General features: G+C 47.2%; 1 protein-coding gene across 1 annotated transcript in view; it reads left to right on the top strand.

Moving 5' to 3' along the window:
* Window positions 1-13,427, top strand: part of zeb2b (zinc finger E-box binding homeobox 2b) — an 80,036-nt gene extending 66,609 nt beyond the window's left edge. Inside the window, 7 exon segments of the mRNA XM_047576957.1 lie at window positions 378-446; window positions 1,382-1,570; window positions 2,920-3,134; window positions 5,548-5,656; window positions 5,745-7,786; window positions 8,920-9,022; window positions 10,964-13,427. Coding sequence (XP_047432913.1) covers window positions 378-446; window positions 1,382-1,570; window positions 2,920-3,134; window positions 5,548-5,656; window positions 5,745-7,786; window positions 8,920-9,022; window positions 10,964-11,538 — 3,302 coding nt within the window. The 3' untranslated portion in view covers window positions 11,539-13,427.
* The last annotated feature ends 980 nt before the right edge of the window (window positions 13,428-14,407 follow it).

Below are 14,407 nucleotides of genomic sequence, written 5' to 3'. Positions count from 1 at the left end.
AAGGGAAAAAAAAAAATAAAAACTCCTCCAAGCAAAGCAAAGCAAAAGCAAAGCAGCAGCAGCAGCAGCAGCGTTGGATAAAAGAAATCCACCCAAAAAAAAAAAAAAATGACATACGATAAAATGAGCGTGATGCTGCATGCGGAGGTTTGCAGCAGCGTCACAGCCAGAGAGTAATAAGCTCAGGCCTGGTGTTGGCTGGAGCTCTGTGATTGCTCAGGTGGATGTTCTCCGTGTTGTATTTAATCACCAGCCCCCCCCCCCTCGTCCTTCCCTACCGCCGCTTGTTGTCATGTTAAAGGTAAATGAGTCTGGCCCCGGATGATAGCGCTCGTTTACTCATGTACTTCTTCTTCTTCTTCTTCTTCCTGTTTCAGATGAAATTAAAGATGATTTTGACGCCCTGGGGCCTGACGCCACTTTGCAGGGAGTCGGAAACGGTACAGGTGAGTTTGAGCGGCAGCAGAAAACACAAACACAAACACAAACACGTCATCACAATTAGCTGCAGGGATCGCCCTAATGAGAGGGATTGCTTTAGCGGATTATTCTATCAAACGTGATCCATTGGCACCGGTGACATTTTCACCACTTTTCCAAATATCCGGCTACCTTGACCTTTTCGCAAATTGGCCCCGAACAAATAGGGCTCCTTAAAAGCCTCACCTTGGCCTGGCCGTGTAAAAGAGGCTAATTAACCGGACGGACGGATGATGGTGGTGATGATGTCCAGCCAGAACATCTCCATGTCGGATAAACAGCGGCTAACGAAGGCTGCTCACTATCTCCGAGCATCGTGAGTTTCCCTGAAGAGAAGGGAGCTGGGAAATAATTTGAGGAAAACTCATTGTGTGGCCTCAGCACTTTGGCTTAAGATGCTGCTGCCGCTGCTGCTCCTGCCTCCCCTCTTCTTCTCTTCTTCTCTTCTTCTCTCGTTCTGCGCTGGCTTGTGGTTTGGCTCCGGCCTCCTGCTCGACACAGAATCAACAAAAGCCGCAGCCTCTTGATTGACCTTACATGTGAAAGTCGATACTCGGAGACGTGGCTCTGTTGCTGATTAAGCCGAGCCTGTTTAAACACAGAGGTACGGAGGTGTTCTTCTTCTTCTTCTTCTTCTTCTTCTTCTTCTTCTTAAACTGAAACGAGGTCAGCTCTTTGCTCGGATTCGTGCCGTGACAAGCAAACCCGGTAATTCAGACGTATTCTCCCCCCAAAGCGCCGCTGTAATGTTTTAGGATGGCCGTCCTCATCACATTTCCACCAACATGTTCCCAATATCCTCCTGTAAGACATTTCTCTGGAGGGGGGAAGTGAATCCAATTTATTCCTCCCACCCGCCCCCCCCTCTCACTCGTCTCCTCCTCTTCTTCTTCTTCTGCAGTCAAGAGCGTCGATTGCACTTCGGAGTTGGAGGACTTCTTCGCCAAGCGGAAGCTGGACGACGGCGACAGCCACGTGGTGAGCATCGCCGAGTACCTGCAGCGCGGCGACACCGCCATCATCTACCCAGAAGCCCCCGAGGAGCTGTCCCGCCTGGGGACGCCGGAGGCCACGGGGCCGGAGGAGAACGGTACGAAACGCAGGGGAACTTTCTACATCTTATATGTTATTCACAATGTTTAGGGTTTGTTGCAGCCGTTGTCCTCATACGGAGACACTTTTATCTGACATGCACTGCTAGCGAAGGGTCAGTACGCTTAATTAATTCATGCTAATTAACTTTTTTAGTTTGATTTTGCATTAAAATAGTTATATTTATGGTATATTTTGGTCCTGCTAATCCAAACTAGCTGCAGCGTTTGTTCTTTTTTAATTTCTCCAGTGTATTTGGGATCAGTCGGACCTAAGAAGTATAAAAAAACAAGCATCATCTTTGAACAGGAAGTAGTTTTTTTGGAAATAAATAAATATGTAACAAAATATTAAGCTGTGCACAATGATGAAGTCCCATTGTCCTCAAACGAGTCCTTGCTAGGAAACTTAAAACAACAGCTTCTTACTATTGATGTTGTTAAACTAGAAAAGTGAATAATAATTCGCAGAATGAATCTAGACAACAAGTTTAAACGAAGCTGTGTCCCCATATGAGGACGCAGGGTCTCGGGGGAAGTTAAAGAAATTTAGATGCATTCCAAACAAATGCAATAAAAGCATTTACCGTAATGACTATATAGTGGCTGCAACTGATTTGCGATTGCACAGTTTTCATGTAATTACGGTAATTGAAAGTGCCCGCAGAAGCTTTGAGACGTGTATTAGCTGTAATATTATTTTTTTGGGTAGCGATAGATGATACTCAGCCCTCCGTGTGGCCGTCTTCGTTCTGGTTGCAGCCTGCAGCCAACGCTTGCTCAGCTAACCTCCCGGCAGCAAATGTTTTACATAAAAAAAAAAAAAAAAAAAGAGAAAGAGAAAGAAAGAAAAGTGGCCCGTCCCGCTGACACGATGGGGCAGCTGTTGGTCCCACAGATTCGCCGGATGCCTCGGTGTTTACCTACAGTCTTAAGCAACAGCTGGGCAGGGGCTTGAAATCAGATAGCGCACCTCTGAAAGCTCCCCGGAGAGGAGGGGGAAGAGGGGGGAGGACGGGGTGAGGAGGGGGTTGAATTTGGTTCATGATTCATGCTGCAGGCATTAAAAAAAAAAAAGAAAAAGAAAGTGAGAGCAATTAAGAGCGGGGAGCTATGGGTGAGTCAGGGTCTGGTTCTGAATGTCTGCTAGCATGTCCGAGGAGGATGCCAGCCTGACACTGTGGCTCTCATGTGGAGCAGATTGCCCAGATAACTCCCATACCACTCTGGGCAGCCGGCCCGTTAGCTGCCATTGATTCGCTGACCTTTTGGCCCGCTTTCCCCTTTCCCCCCTTCCCCATCCTCCCCCCTCCCTCCCTCCCTCCCTCCCTCCTTCCTCCCCGTGCAGACCTGCCACCTGGAACGCCAGATGCCTTCGCCCAACTGTTGACCTGCCCCTACTGCGACCGGGGCTACAAGCGCTTGACATCGCTGAAGGAGCACATCAAGTACCGCCATGAGAAGAACGAGGAGAACTTCGCCTGCCCCCTGTGCAACTACACGTTCGCTTACCGCACTCAGCTCGAGCGGCATATGGCCACGCACAAGCCGGCGAGGGATCAGGTGAGGCCGAACCCCCCGTCCTCTGCGTTTCATTTTCGCTCCTAACGCGTCTCCTCCGAAACATCCCTCACAGAGGAGAGATCATTTTTTTTCTGATTGGCAATCATTATTAATTTTTCATGGCATTTTGAAGATGCAGATCCTTTAATGGTAATAACTTTAATTGAGGCCCCTAAATGGTTTTTTGATGGCCCTCCCTGATATGATTTTCCAGTCTCGTGTTCACGATCGAATGATTGTGTTAATTTCCAATTTGGAAATTTTTATCAGCTCCTTAACTTCACTTCACTCTTGGCCTTTAATGTTCTTCTGGGTGCAGCCCCAAGTCGGAGCACTCCATCAAAAAAAAAAACCCTCCATCCCTCCATCCCTCCACCCCTCCACTTCTAATTTCATGCACTGCATAAACATCTGTGTATACTTGAATTTTCTGCAGCGATTTATATCCTATACGTCTGAGATGTAATGTGAATCTGCTGGCAGTTAGCATGAATCACCTTGTAGTCCTGCGAGGTGAAAACACATCCAGCAGTTACGGCTGTTTAACCCGCTTGTCAGGGAGGGAGGGGGGAGGGAGGGGAGAGGGGGAGAATATATAAATATATAAATAAATAAATAAATAAATAGGAAAAAAATATGTTGCACGCTTTCAGAGCTTTCTGCACATCAGGGGGATAATTATAACTTCTCACAGACCTTAAATGAGATCAGTAAATTTAAAGTCGACGGAGTAAATCTAGATATGAAAAATAATTCTGCACGAATGCCTTTTTTTTTTTTTTAAATAAATAAATAAATAAAATAAATAAATAAAGATGGAGAAAAGGGGGAATTTGTCACCTCTCTCCGTGTCTGAACTTCCCCCTGTAATGTAAGCGGCGTTATAAAAAAAGAAGCGGCGCGGCCACTCAGCCAATAACAGATGATATCATGTACCCTGATGCTGTGCGGTGTTTTTTTCCGCCGTCCCGGGTCGTGGGTGGTTGTGTTGTGTGTTGTGTGCGTTGTGTGTTGCGCGCTCTCTGAAGCGAGGATGACAGACTCAGACTGCGGCTGATTTGATCAGATGTCAAGCAGCCAGCACTTTCACCTGATCTACCAGCTGGGTGTAAACGTGAGCAGATGGGCCAGGCCGCCGCCGCCGCCGCCGCCACCCGCCGCCGCCGTCCCAATCCTCGTATTACAATGCCGACCGGGCGGAGGGGGGGCGGGTTTCTCCCCCCCTCCCTCCTCCAGAGTCCGGGGCAGCGGCCAGAGACTCGAGCACTCCTTCTGCAAAGCCGGTTATCTCGAGTTGTAAATGAGCCGGACTGTTTAAGCAGCGGTAATCCTCCAGATGAGATGGAGGTGATGTCTCACTCCTTTTTTTTTTTTTTTTTAATCTGGCTCCTTGTTGATTAATCGAACGTTATAAAAAAAAAAAGTGTTTGGTAATTAAAGGAGAGGGCGAGTGATTAACATAAAGAATAACGTCCTGATAGGTAAACACGCGCGGCGCCGCTCCGTCTTGTCTGTTTACAAGCGTTAATGCTCCTCCTCCTCTTAACCAATTAGCTGAAATATGACTAATTAGAGGTTATACATATGCAAACATCCCGTCCGATCCCTCTCCCGCAAACAGAGGAGAGATTGCCATTCACAATTAGCGGCGCCGAGCAATTGTGTCTTATTAGCGGCGGTGGCTCCGAGACTAAACTTCACCGGGCAGGGGTCCTCAAGGGGGACGGGAGGGAGGGGGGGAGGAGGAGGGGGGAGGAGCCTCCGAAGCAGCTGTTGCTGTTTGTTTATGCAACTCAGCAACATACGAGCGGTGGGGTCCCTCTCCCCCCCCTCCACCCTCCCTCAAACTCTCCCCGCTTGATCTTTGAAGGTTGGGGCTGTTTGAACAATTCCTCCCCAGTCCTCCCAGTGTCCTGCGCGCCACCATCTGTCTCCCCAGGAATGTGGGTAGAGTCAGCAACACACCCCGGCATTTGTCAAGGCTGAAAACGGGGGGGAGGGAGGGAGGCGTCCGCTGTTGTCTCCCATCCCTCCCCACCTCCGCAGCCAACTCCGAGAGAAAATGTGTGGATTTTGTGGATTTGCAAACATCCCCACAACTTCTAGAGAGAGAGAAGCATCTGCAGGGAGAAAGAACTCGGAAGACATTTTATTTTTTTTCAACTGATTAGACTCTAAATTAATAAAATAGAAAGTAAAAAATTCTAAAGAAAGGGCCTCTTTTCTGGCTGAGGAGCCAGGAAATTAAAAAAGGTGTGTTATCGCGGCCGCTAGTTGGGGAAAGGTGGGAGTTAGAAAGCCGCGCTCGTTGCCATGTCGACCGGTTTTGCGATTATTTACCGAGCTCTCACCCCAGGACGACGTTTTTTTTTTAATTTTATTATTTTATTTTAATTCTCTCTCCTTTTCACAGCACCAACTGCTCAACCAGGCGGCCGGCAACCGCAAGTTCAAATGCACCGAGTGCGGCAAGGCCTTCAAATACAAGCACCACCTGAAGGAGCACCTCCGGATCCACAGCGGTGAGTAGAGCAGAGACGCCGCTCGACGCCGTTCGGCGGGAAAAGTTTCAAAAAAAATAACTTAAAACGCGTGTTCTCGATGTTTCAGGTGAGAAACCGTACGAGTGCCCCAACTGCAAGAAGCGTTTCTCCCACTCGGGCTCCTACAGCTCCCACATAAGCAGCAAAAAGTGCATCGGCCTCATCGCCGTCAACGGCCGGATGCGGGGCAACATGAAGGCGGGCTCGTCCCCCACCTCGGCCTCCGCCTCCCCCACCAACACCGCCATCACCCAGCTGCGGCAGAAGCTGGAGAACGGGAAGCCGCTCGGCCTCGGCGAGCACAACAACCACCTGAGCATCAAGACGGAGCCGCTCGACTTCAACGACTACAAGCTGATGATGGCGTCGCACAGCTTCGGCGCCCACGGGCCCTTCATGAACGGAGGGGTGGGCGGGAACAGCCCGCTGGGGGTGCACCACGGCTCGGCCCAGAGCCCCCTGCAGCACCTCAGCATGGCCGGGCTGGAGTCGCAGCTCCTGGGCTACCCGGGCCCGCTGGCCAACAACCTGAGCGAGGTGCAGAAGGTGCTGCAGATCGTGGACAACACTGTGTGCAGGCAGAAAATGGACTGCAAGCCGGAGGAGCTCTCCAAGCTCAAGGCCTACATGAAGGAGCTCGGGTCCCAGGTGGAGGAGCAGAAGCAGGCGCTGACCTCGCAGGGGGGGTCCCAGGTCGGCCTCCCGCTCGTCAACCACAACGGCGCCACCAAAAGCATCATCGACTACACTTTAGAGAAAGTGAACGAAGCCAAAGCCTGCCTCCAGAGCTTGACGACGGACTCAAAGAGACAGATTAGCAATATCAAACGAGAGAAACCCAACATGCTTGAAGGAGGCGTGGACGAGAAGGTGCAGGAGAACAACATGTTTACACCTTACGCCTGCCAATACTGCAAGGAGAGCTTCCCGGGGCCGATACCTCTGCATCAGCACGAGCGCTACCTGTGCAAAATGAACGAGGAGATCAAGGCCGTGCTGCAGCCCAGCGAGAACCTGATGCCCAACAAGCCGGGGATCTTCATGGAGAAGAGCGCCCACCTGTCCTCCTCCATGCTGTCCGAGAAGGGACTCGCCGGGCCCCTCCACCCTTACCGGGACCACATGTCCGTGTTGAAGGCGTATTTCGCCATGAACATGGAGCCCAACTCGGAGGAGCTGCTGAAGATTTCCATAGCAGTCGGCCTTCCTCAGGAATTCGTCAAGGAGTGGTTCGACCAGCGGAAGATGTACGAGTACGGCGCCACCAGGACCCCGCCGCTGGAGCACAGGAACAACGCCGATATGGTCGTCGGAACAAATAACCACCACACTCCACCAAAAGACTCTTTGGCAGCTAGGTCGCCCGTGTCCCTCATGAAACCCACGGACATCCGCATCACATCCCCCTCCATAGCAGAGCTCCACCACAACGTGAACAACTGTGACAACAACTCGCTCAGACATTTGAAAAACCACCAGTTCGGAGGAGGAGGAGGCGGCGGCGGCGGCGGCGGCGGAGGCAAAGCGGCCGGTGAAAAGTTGGACCACTCCCGCAGCAACACCCCCTCCCCGCTGAATCTGTCCTCCACATCTTCCAAAAACTCTCACAGCAGCTCCTACACTCCAAACAGCTTGACTTCGGAGGACCTGCAGGCCGAGCCGCTCGACCTCTCCCTGCCCAGACTCATGAAGGAACCCAAGCATGCACTGACTGTCAAAAGCAGACCTAAAGTCAACAGCATTAGCATCGACCACAGCGGCATCCCCTCTCCCCGAGAGCACTTCGAGGAGCCTTTGAACTTGGCCTATCTCAAGAAGGAATTCTCAGGCCCCACCAACAACGGAAACCTTGAAAAAAGCACTAGCCCCATCTTCGGCATTAACCCGTTCGCTGCCAAACCCCTGTACACGTCACTTCCACCTCAGAGCGCTTTCCCGCCGGCCACATTCATGCCCCCGATGCAGGCCAGCATACCGGGCCTCAGGCCCTACCCGGGCATGGATCAAATGGGCTTCCTACCACACATGGCCTACACTTATGCAGCAGGGGCGGCTACCTTTGCCGAGATGCAGCAGAGGAGAAAGTACCAGAGGAAACCAGGTTTCCAGGTAAATAAGCCACCTGTGGTTTTGTTAGAAAAAAAAAAAAAAAAGGGGGGCCTCAGGCTTTTTTTGTTCGCTCGGAAAATGATCTGAACTCATTTCAGTACTAATTAAAAACTACTCCAGGAGTCACCTGAGCTAGAGCGGAGATAAACACAGCTATGGCGTCTGGAAAATGAAAAAATAAAAAAATCTGGCTCCGAGTATCAAACAGCATCAGGTTCAGATAAATAACAGGAGCCACGTTTGGCCCTAATCTCGTAGAGTCTCTAATCGTTTCCACTCTCCGCTGTAAATTCTCCCCGGCCGGCGCGCGTGGAACACATTAACGCGTCCAACTTCTTTTTTATTCTTTATTTTTTTTTGCGTCTTGCTCCACGCTCGGCCCAGATATCTTGTTATTAAATGTGGGTTGAAAGGGGGCCTTTGTAAAAATGACAAAGGTGAGCCCCGCAGCCTTGCACTTCCCTGAAAATTTCCCCATCGCAACTTCTTTTCCCCGCATTTAAAAAAAAAAAAAAAAAAAAAGGCGAAATGAGCTCCTACACGTGGATTAATAATGCACGGTCTCCATGTTCATTACCAGTGAATGCTGAAGGCTGTTTAACATAGAGGGAACCATTTTGATGAAAAAAAAAAAAGTATTAATAATGTTTCCTATTCTAAGTTATTAAATTAGATTTTAAAAATACAGCTACAGGCGTTTAGCTTCAAATTGATTGCAGAGTGATAGTGGTCCCTTCTTAAAACACAGCGGCGTTATCACTCACATATTCATTAGAGGAAGCTCTGGTGGCTCAATATTGGCCATTAAAGGTTGCACCTTCTGATTTTAATCATTATACGAGGGCTGGATTATTGTCCTCGGACGATTCATATTTAAAGAGAGTGAATTTTAAAGGCGGACCACCGCCAGTATTAACCCAGCGTCTTAACGAGGGGGGGAAAGTTTTTTGTGCACGAGGACGACGACGTACAGACTCTTTTATGTGTCATTCATCTGCAGAAAATTCACTACGACCTCTGTTTTTTTTTTCTTCTCTCTGTTCTCTCTCTCTTTCTCTTTCTGTTTGTGTTTTTCTGTCTTTAAAAAAAAAAAATTAAAACATGAAAAAAAAACAAAAAAAAAAAAAAAAAAGGGGGACCTGCTCGACGGTACTCCAGATTACATGTCAGGGCTGGACGACATGACAGACCCCGACTCCTGTCTGTCGCGGAAGAAGATAAAGAAGACCGAAAGTGGTATGTACGCGTGTGACTTGTGCGACAAAACATTCCAGAAGAGCAGTTCCCTTCTAAGACACAAATATGAACACACAGGTATATACTGTTCTAGACCCTTATTTTAAACCCCATGCTTCTTCTCCTCCTCCTCTTTCTTTCTTTTTATGTTTTTTAAATGTTTGTGTTGCCAAATCCTTCTCAGTATGATTATATATTTATTTATATATATTATTATTATTTCTTCTTCTTCTCCTTCTTTTCTTCTTCTCTGTTTAACCCTTCAGTTGTAAATGTAAACCAACACCTAACTTGCTTCTTCGTCGACAGGGTTTTGCCGGCGAATTCAAACAAAAAAGAGAAAGAAATTATATATATATTTATATATATTCATTTTTGATTTATTTGATTTATTGTTGTTTTGTGTGTGTTCTGAAATATCCCACAAGAAACAGGGAGAAGGGAGAGTGTCGCTATCTTCTCTTTATTTTATCCTCCTGTATTAACCACTTTGCTATCTTTAAAAAGACACACATCAATTCACCTAGATACATATATATATATATATAAATATATATATATATATATATACAGAGGCGGAGGGAAGGAGGGTGGGGGCTGAGGGTGTGGGGGGGCCCCTAATGCTTTTATCGGAGCCATTATTGGCGATAGATCACATCAGCGGAGCAGCGCTCAGAAGCTTCACAGCAGCCGATAACAAGTCTTTCATTATAGTTATTATACAGAGGATCCTCTTTCACCGGGTTGCATCATTTATTTTATCCGCTATCTGTTAGCCGACGCCGCGCTCGCCATTCGCCGCCGCTTTACGCCGCCGCTTTACGCCGGCTCCACGTTATCTGGTCGGACATAAAAGAGGAAGGAAGGAAGGAAGGAAGGCGATGAACTCTTTAAGAAACAAAAATAAAATAAAATAAAAAAGCACGACGGACGGACGGACTTTCATGTTTGTGTCGTCGCCGTGTGTTTCTTCTTTAATGACGCGGCTCAGGAGTGGAGGAGTGTGGGGGGGGGCGGGGGGGGGGTGGATGCAGCGTAGCCAGATGTTGGGACGGAGTCATGTGATTTACACGAGGCAGGACGCCATGTTTCCACACGTGGTGAGCAGCAGTGAATGAACCCAAATTACATGTTTCAAGAAAAAAAAATTTAAAAAAAAGGGGGAGTGCAGGTAACTTTAGGTCCCGGGAGGAGGAGGAGGAGGAGGAGGAGGAATCCTGAGTGAACTGTGTTTTGCGGCCGCGCGGCCACATTACAAGACGGAGGACATTTATGCAGCCAGACGGTTTATGGCCCTGTGTCATAAAGCGATCTCACCCTGCCCTTGTGGCCGGCTCTGGTTTCTCGTTTCTGCCTTGGCATCCGCTTCTGCCCAGAACCCGATCTAGGACCGAGCCCCGGCCCGTCACAGTGAACCTGAATTACGTTCACAAATAAGCAGGGTGACCCCCCCCCCATCCCCTCCGGCCCATCTCCGATTTGTTTACTCCTTTGTCGCGCCTTCTCTGTTTGTTTGCTTTGCGCCGGTTTATTTATGCTGCGTTCGGCGGAGTGGCACGCAGGCCTTAAAATAAGTAGTTGTGGTTGAGTTTCTCCGACGCTTTAACCGCGGGAGGGAATTTCCATAATGTCGAGGCCGTGAATGCGAGCACACTTTCTCATTGGCCTCGCCGTTTGAACAAACAAATAGCCCAGAGTCGTGAGTCAAAGTTGGATTTAATGCTCCGTGATGTCACATCGTGCTCCGTGCCATCCGATTCATCCGAGTTTCTCCTCACTGTGTTTTTTTTTTTTTTTTTTTTTTTTGCTTTCTTCTCAACTTGTGTGTGTGTGATTTGGTGCAGAATGCAGGACGTGACACTCACGTCTTCGTCTCTCTCTGTGTTTCGTGCCCCCTTCCTCCCCCCTTCCCCTCCCTCCCCCCTTTCCCTCCCTCTCCAGGCAAGAGGCCGCACCAGTGCCAGATCTGCAAGAAAGCCTTCAAACACAAACACCATCTCATCGAGCACTCCCGGCTGCACTCGGGGGAGAAGCCGTACCAGTGCGACAAGTGCGGGAAGAGGTTCTCGCACTCCGGCTCCTACTCGCAGCACATGAACCACCGCTACTCCTACTGCAAGCGGGAGGCGGAGGAGCGGGAGGCGGCGGAGCGGGAGGCCCGCGAGAAGGGCCACCTGGAGCCCACCGAGCTCCTCATGAGCAGGGCCTACTTGCAGGGCATGACTCCTCAGGGCTACCCGGAGCTGGCGGAGCGCGAGGCCATCCTGAGGCACGACGCCGCCGTGAACGGAGGGATCAGAGAGGGACGCAAGGAGGTGGACGGAACGTATGCAAAGATCGGACGGAGGGACGAGGAGTTCGAGGAGGAGGAGGAGGAGAGCAAGAGCATGGACACGGACCCGGACACGTTGAGGGACGAGGAGGAGAACGGGGAGCACTCGATGGACGACAGCTCGCTGGATGGCAAAACGGAAACCAAATCGGATCACGAGGACGCGATGGAGGACGGCATGTAATAATCAGCGGCGACGTTTCACAAAAGCTTCCCATCTTTAAAAAAGAACTTAAAAAAACAACAAAAAAACAAAACAAAAAAAAAGAAAATTTTAAGTTTCTCTCTTTCGGTTCAGTATTCTTACCTGCTCGGTTTAAAACGCCGTGTTTTAAGCTGTACGTGCACGTGCCTGAAGCTTCCGGGAAGCTTTCTCTGACAGACTCCTCTGGGGAGGGAGGGAGGGAGGGAGGGAGGGAGGGAAGGAAGGAAGGAAGGAGGGAGGGAGGGAAGGATGGAAGGAAGGGGGGACGATGTCTGCCGACCAAGACGTGGACTCAAAAATCAATCCTGGAAGGAGGGAAGGGAGGCATGGGTTTGTGAAATAAGCTGCATTATGCAAACCGAACAATGAATAAATGAATACATTTCAAAAAATGTACAGTACTAAGGCCTAAAAATATGTGTGGTGCTAACCTCCTCAAATAAACCCCCTGTGTTCCATAGTATTTATAGCACAACTAGTGACTTGTACAAATTGCACTCCGCTTCTATAATCATGAACAAAAATAATAAAAAGTATTGCCTATGTATATATTTATACAGTGTTGGAAAAAGAGCAGTAGTACCTGCACTACAGTCCTTCAGTATTACCTTTGTTATCACCTACCTACCTACCTACCTACCTACCTACCTACCTACCTACCTACCTGCGGTGTCGTCTTTAGTTTTTTGCCACAAACATCTCCAGCCACACTGTTTCAGGCCTCTCGAATCAAATGAAGGAATTTAAAAAAAACACAAAAACAACAAAAAAAAAAAAACCCGACTGTGTGAAGAAGGAGCTCAGAAAAAAGAAGAAGAAGAGGAGAAGAAGGAGGTTGTTTTAATTATTATTATTATTATTATTATTATTATTATTTTGTTTGTTTGTTTGTTTCTTAAAAGAAGTTTTAAAGAGACCTTCGTTTTAAGGGAAAAATGCCGTTTATGGACAGATGTAGGGAGGGAAGGATGGGGGAGGGAGGGGGAGAAAAAATGAAGGATGAAGCCTTTGTAAGGTGTTTTTTGATAAGAAAAAAGAAGAAGAAGAAGAAGAAGCCTTATATGCAAACCTTTTAACCTGTGTGTTTTCTGCAAGTGCCACCCTCGTATCGTGTAAAAGGAAGGTTACTTTTTTTCACCAGCTTCAGTATTAATGAAATGATTCACCGTCGTTCTTTGAAGCACCCGTGTCAGTATTAAGACTTATAGGCAGCAGTTCCTTAGTTTACATTATGTTGTGCAATGTTTTCTCAGTTCTTTTTATTTTTCTTTTTGTCAGTATTACACCAAACCATTTGTTCTTTTTTTTTTTTTGGAAAACAGCAAATTGCATTTCATTTTATTTGTAGGTTTTGAAAAAAAAAAAAAAAACATTATTTATGTGGCCCATTTTATATTTCCTAATTTTATTTATTTCATACTGTTGTGTACAGTACTATAGTTCTTCAATATATAGATATATTTTAGTAAAAAGGAACATGGTGTCGATCATAGGGGCAAATTTTACGTAAAGAGAGCATTTATTGTGTTTTGAAACATTGTGAAATGCGAAGTTAAATCTTATTTTATTTTATTTTTTCCTTTTATTTTCCAGTTGCTGGAAAATTCCAAATTTGGGAACTTTTATACAATTGTGAAAACACTGTATTTTCGACTGAAAAGAAAAAAAAAAATTCCACTTTCTTCATCTTTGTTTCTTTTTTTAAGCTAAAAAAAAATGAAGAGGGACTGTTAAATACTATGTATGATATCATGACTGAAGAAGAATCTTTCCTGAAATGTCTTTGTAAAAGTATTATTGAATTCTTAATTTGTAATTTCTCTTGAAAATGACCCTGCTCGAATAAAAGTAGCCAAATTACAGAGTAACTACCGCACGGCCGCCGCTTCATCTTTATTCACTGAGGACACAAAGAATTATCGTTATTATTATCATGTTCTTTGCTTCTATCTGTGGTTTTATCTTTGAAAATATGCAAACTCTCATGCTTTAAATGCTTTAAAGCTTTTATTTTGAAATGCGTGAAAAAGAAACAGACGTATTAATTGTTAATTGATAATTCGGGGAGTGTGAAAGCCTCAAACTCCAGCTGCACAGTAATAAAAGGTTAAAATAAAAGTAGCCAAATTACAGAGCAACTACTGCACCGCAGACACAAAGTATTATTACTATTATTATTATGTTTTTTTGAGTCTTATGACGATATTCGTGGTCCTGTCTTTGAACATGTGCAGAAAGTCCTGCTTTAAATAGGAACTTTAAGAGGTTTGAATCATATTTACGAGCTTTTATTTTGAAATGCATAAAAGAAAACAGACGTATTAATTGTGAGTTAATCATTTGGGCCGAATCTGAAGTGTGAAAGCCCGGCCCCGGGGCCCTGACAGGTGGACTCCAGCGGCGCGTTGAAGGAGACACTCGACTCCATTAGCGTCTCGCTGCCTTATGCAGATTAAGAGCAACATCAAAAGGCCGAGATGAAAGCGGCGAAAAGGTTGAGCAATGCCAAACATCAGAACGCGCTCTGCATATTCCGATTCTCCCATCGATCGCCGGCCCATCCGATCACTTGGTGCAGATAAAAGGAGGACGATGAGGAGGGGGGGGGGTCTTAAATGATTAGCCGGTGAATTTAATGATAAGGTGCGAAGAGGCGACTGCTTCTTACATTTTAAACAGCGGTTAGAGTCGAGACTCGGGAAAAGGTCAAAGGTCGAGGCGGATGCGTGATGAAAGGCTGCTGCAAGAGTTGCGCAGATAGAAAGAGAATGAGGAGGGTTGATGAGTTAGGAAATAAATGTGTGAGAAGAAACTTCAGAGGGCCCTTCAGCTCCTCGGCCCATCTCTT

This window comes from Mugil cephalus, chromosome 23 (genome assembly GCF_022458985.1).
Source record: "Mugil cephalus isolate CIBA_MC_2020 chromosome 23, CIBA_Mcephalus_1.1, whole genome shotgun sequence".
In the NCBI taxonomy this organism is placed as follows: domain Eukaryota; kingdom Metazoa; phylum Chordata; class Actinopteri; order Mugiliformes; family Mugilidae; genus Mugil; species Mugil cephalus.
This window is presented reverse-complemented; position numbering and strand designations above follow the sequence as displayed.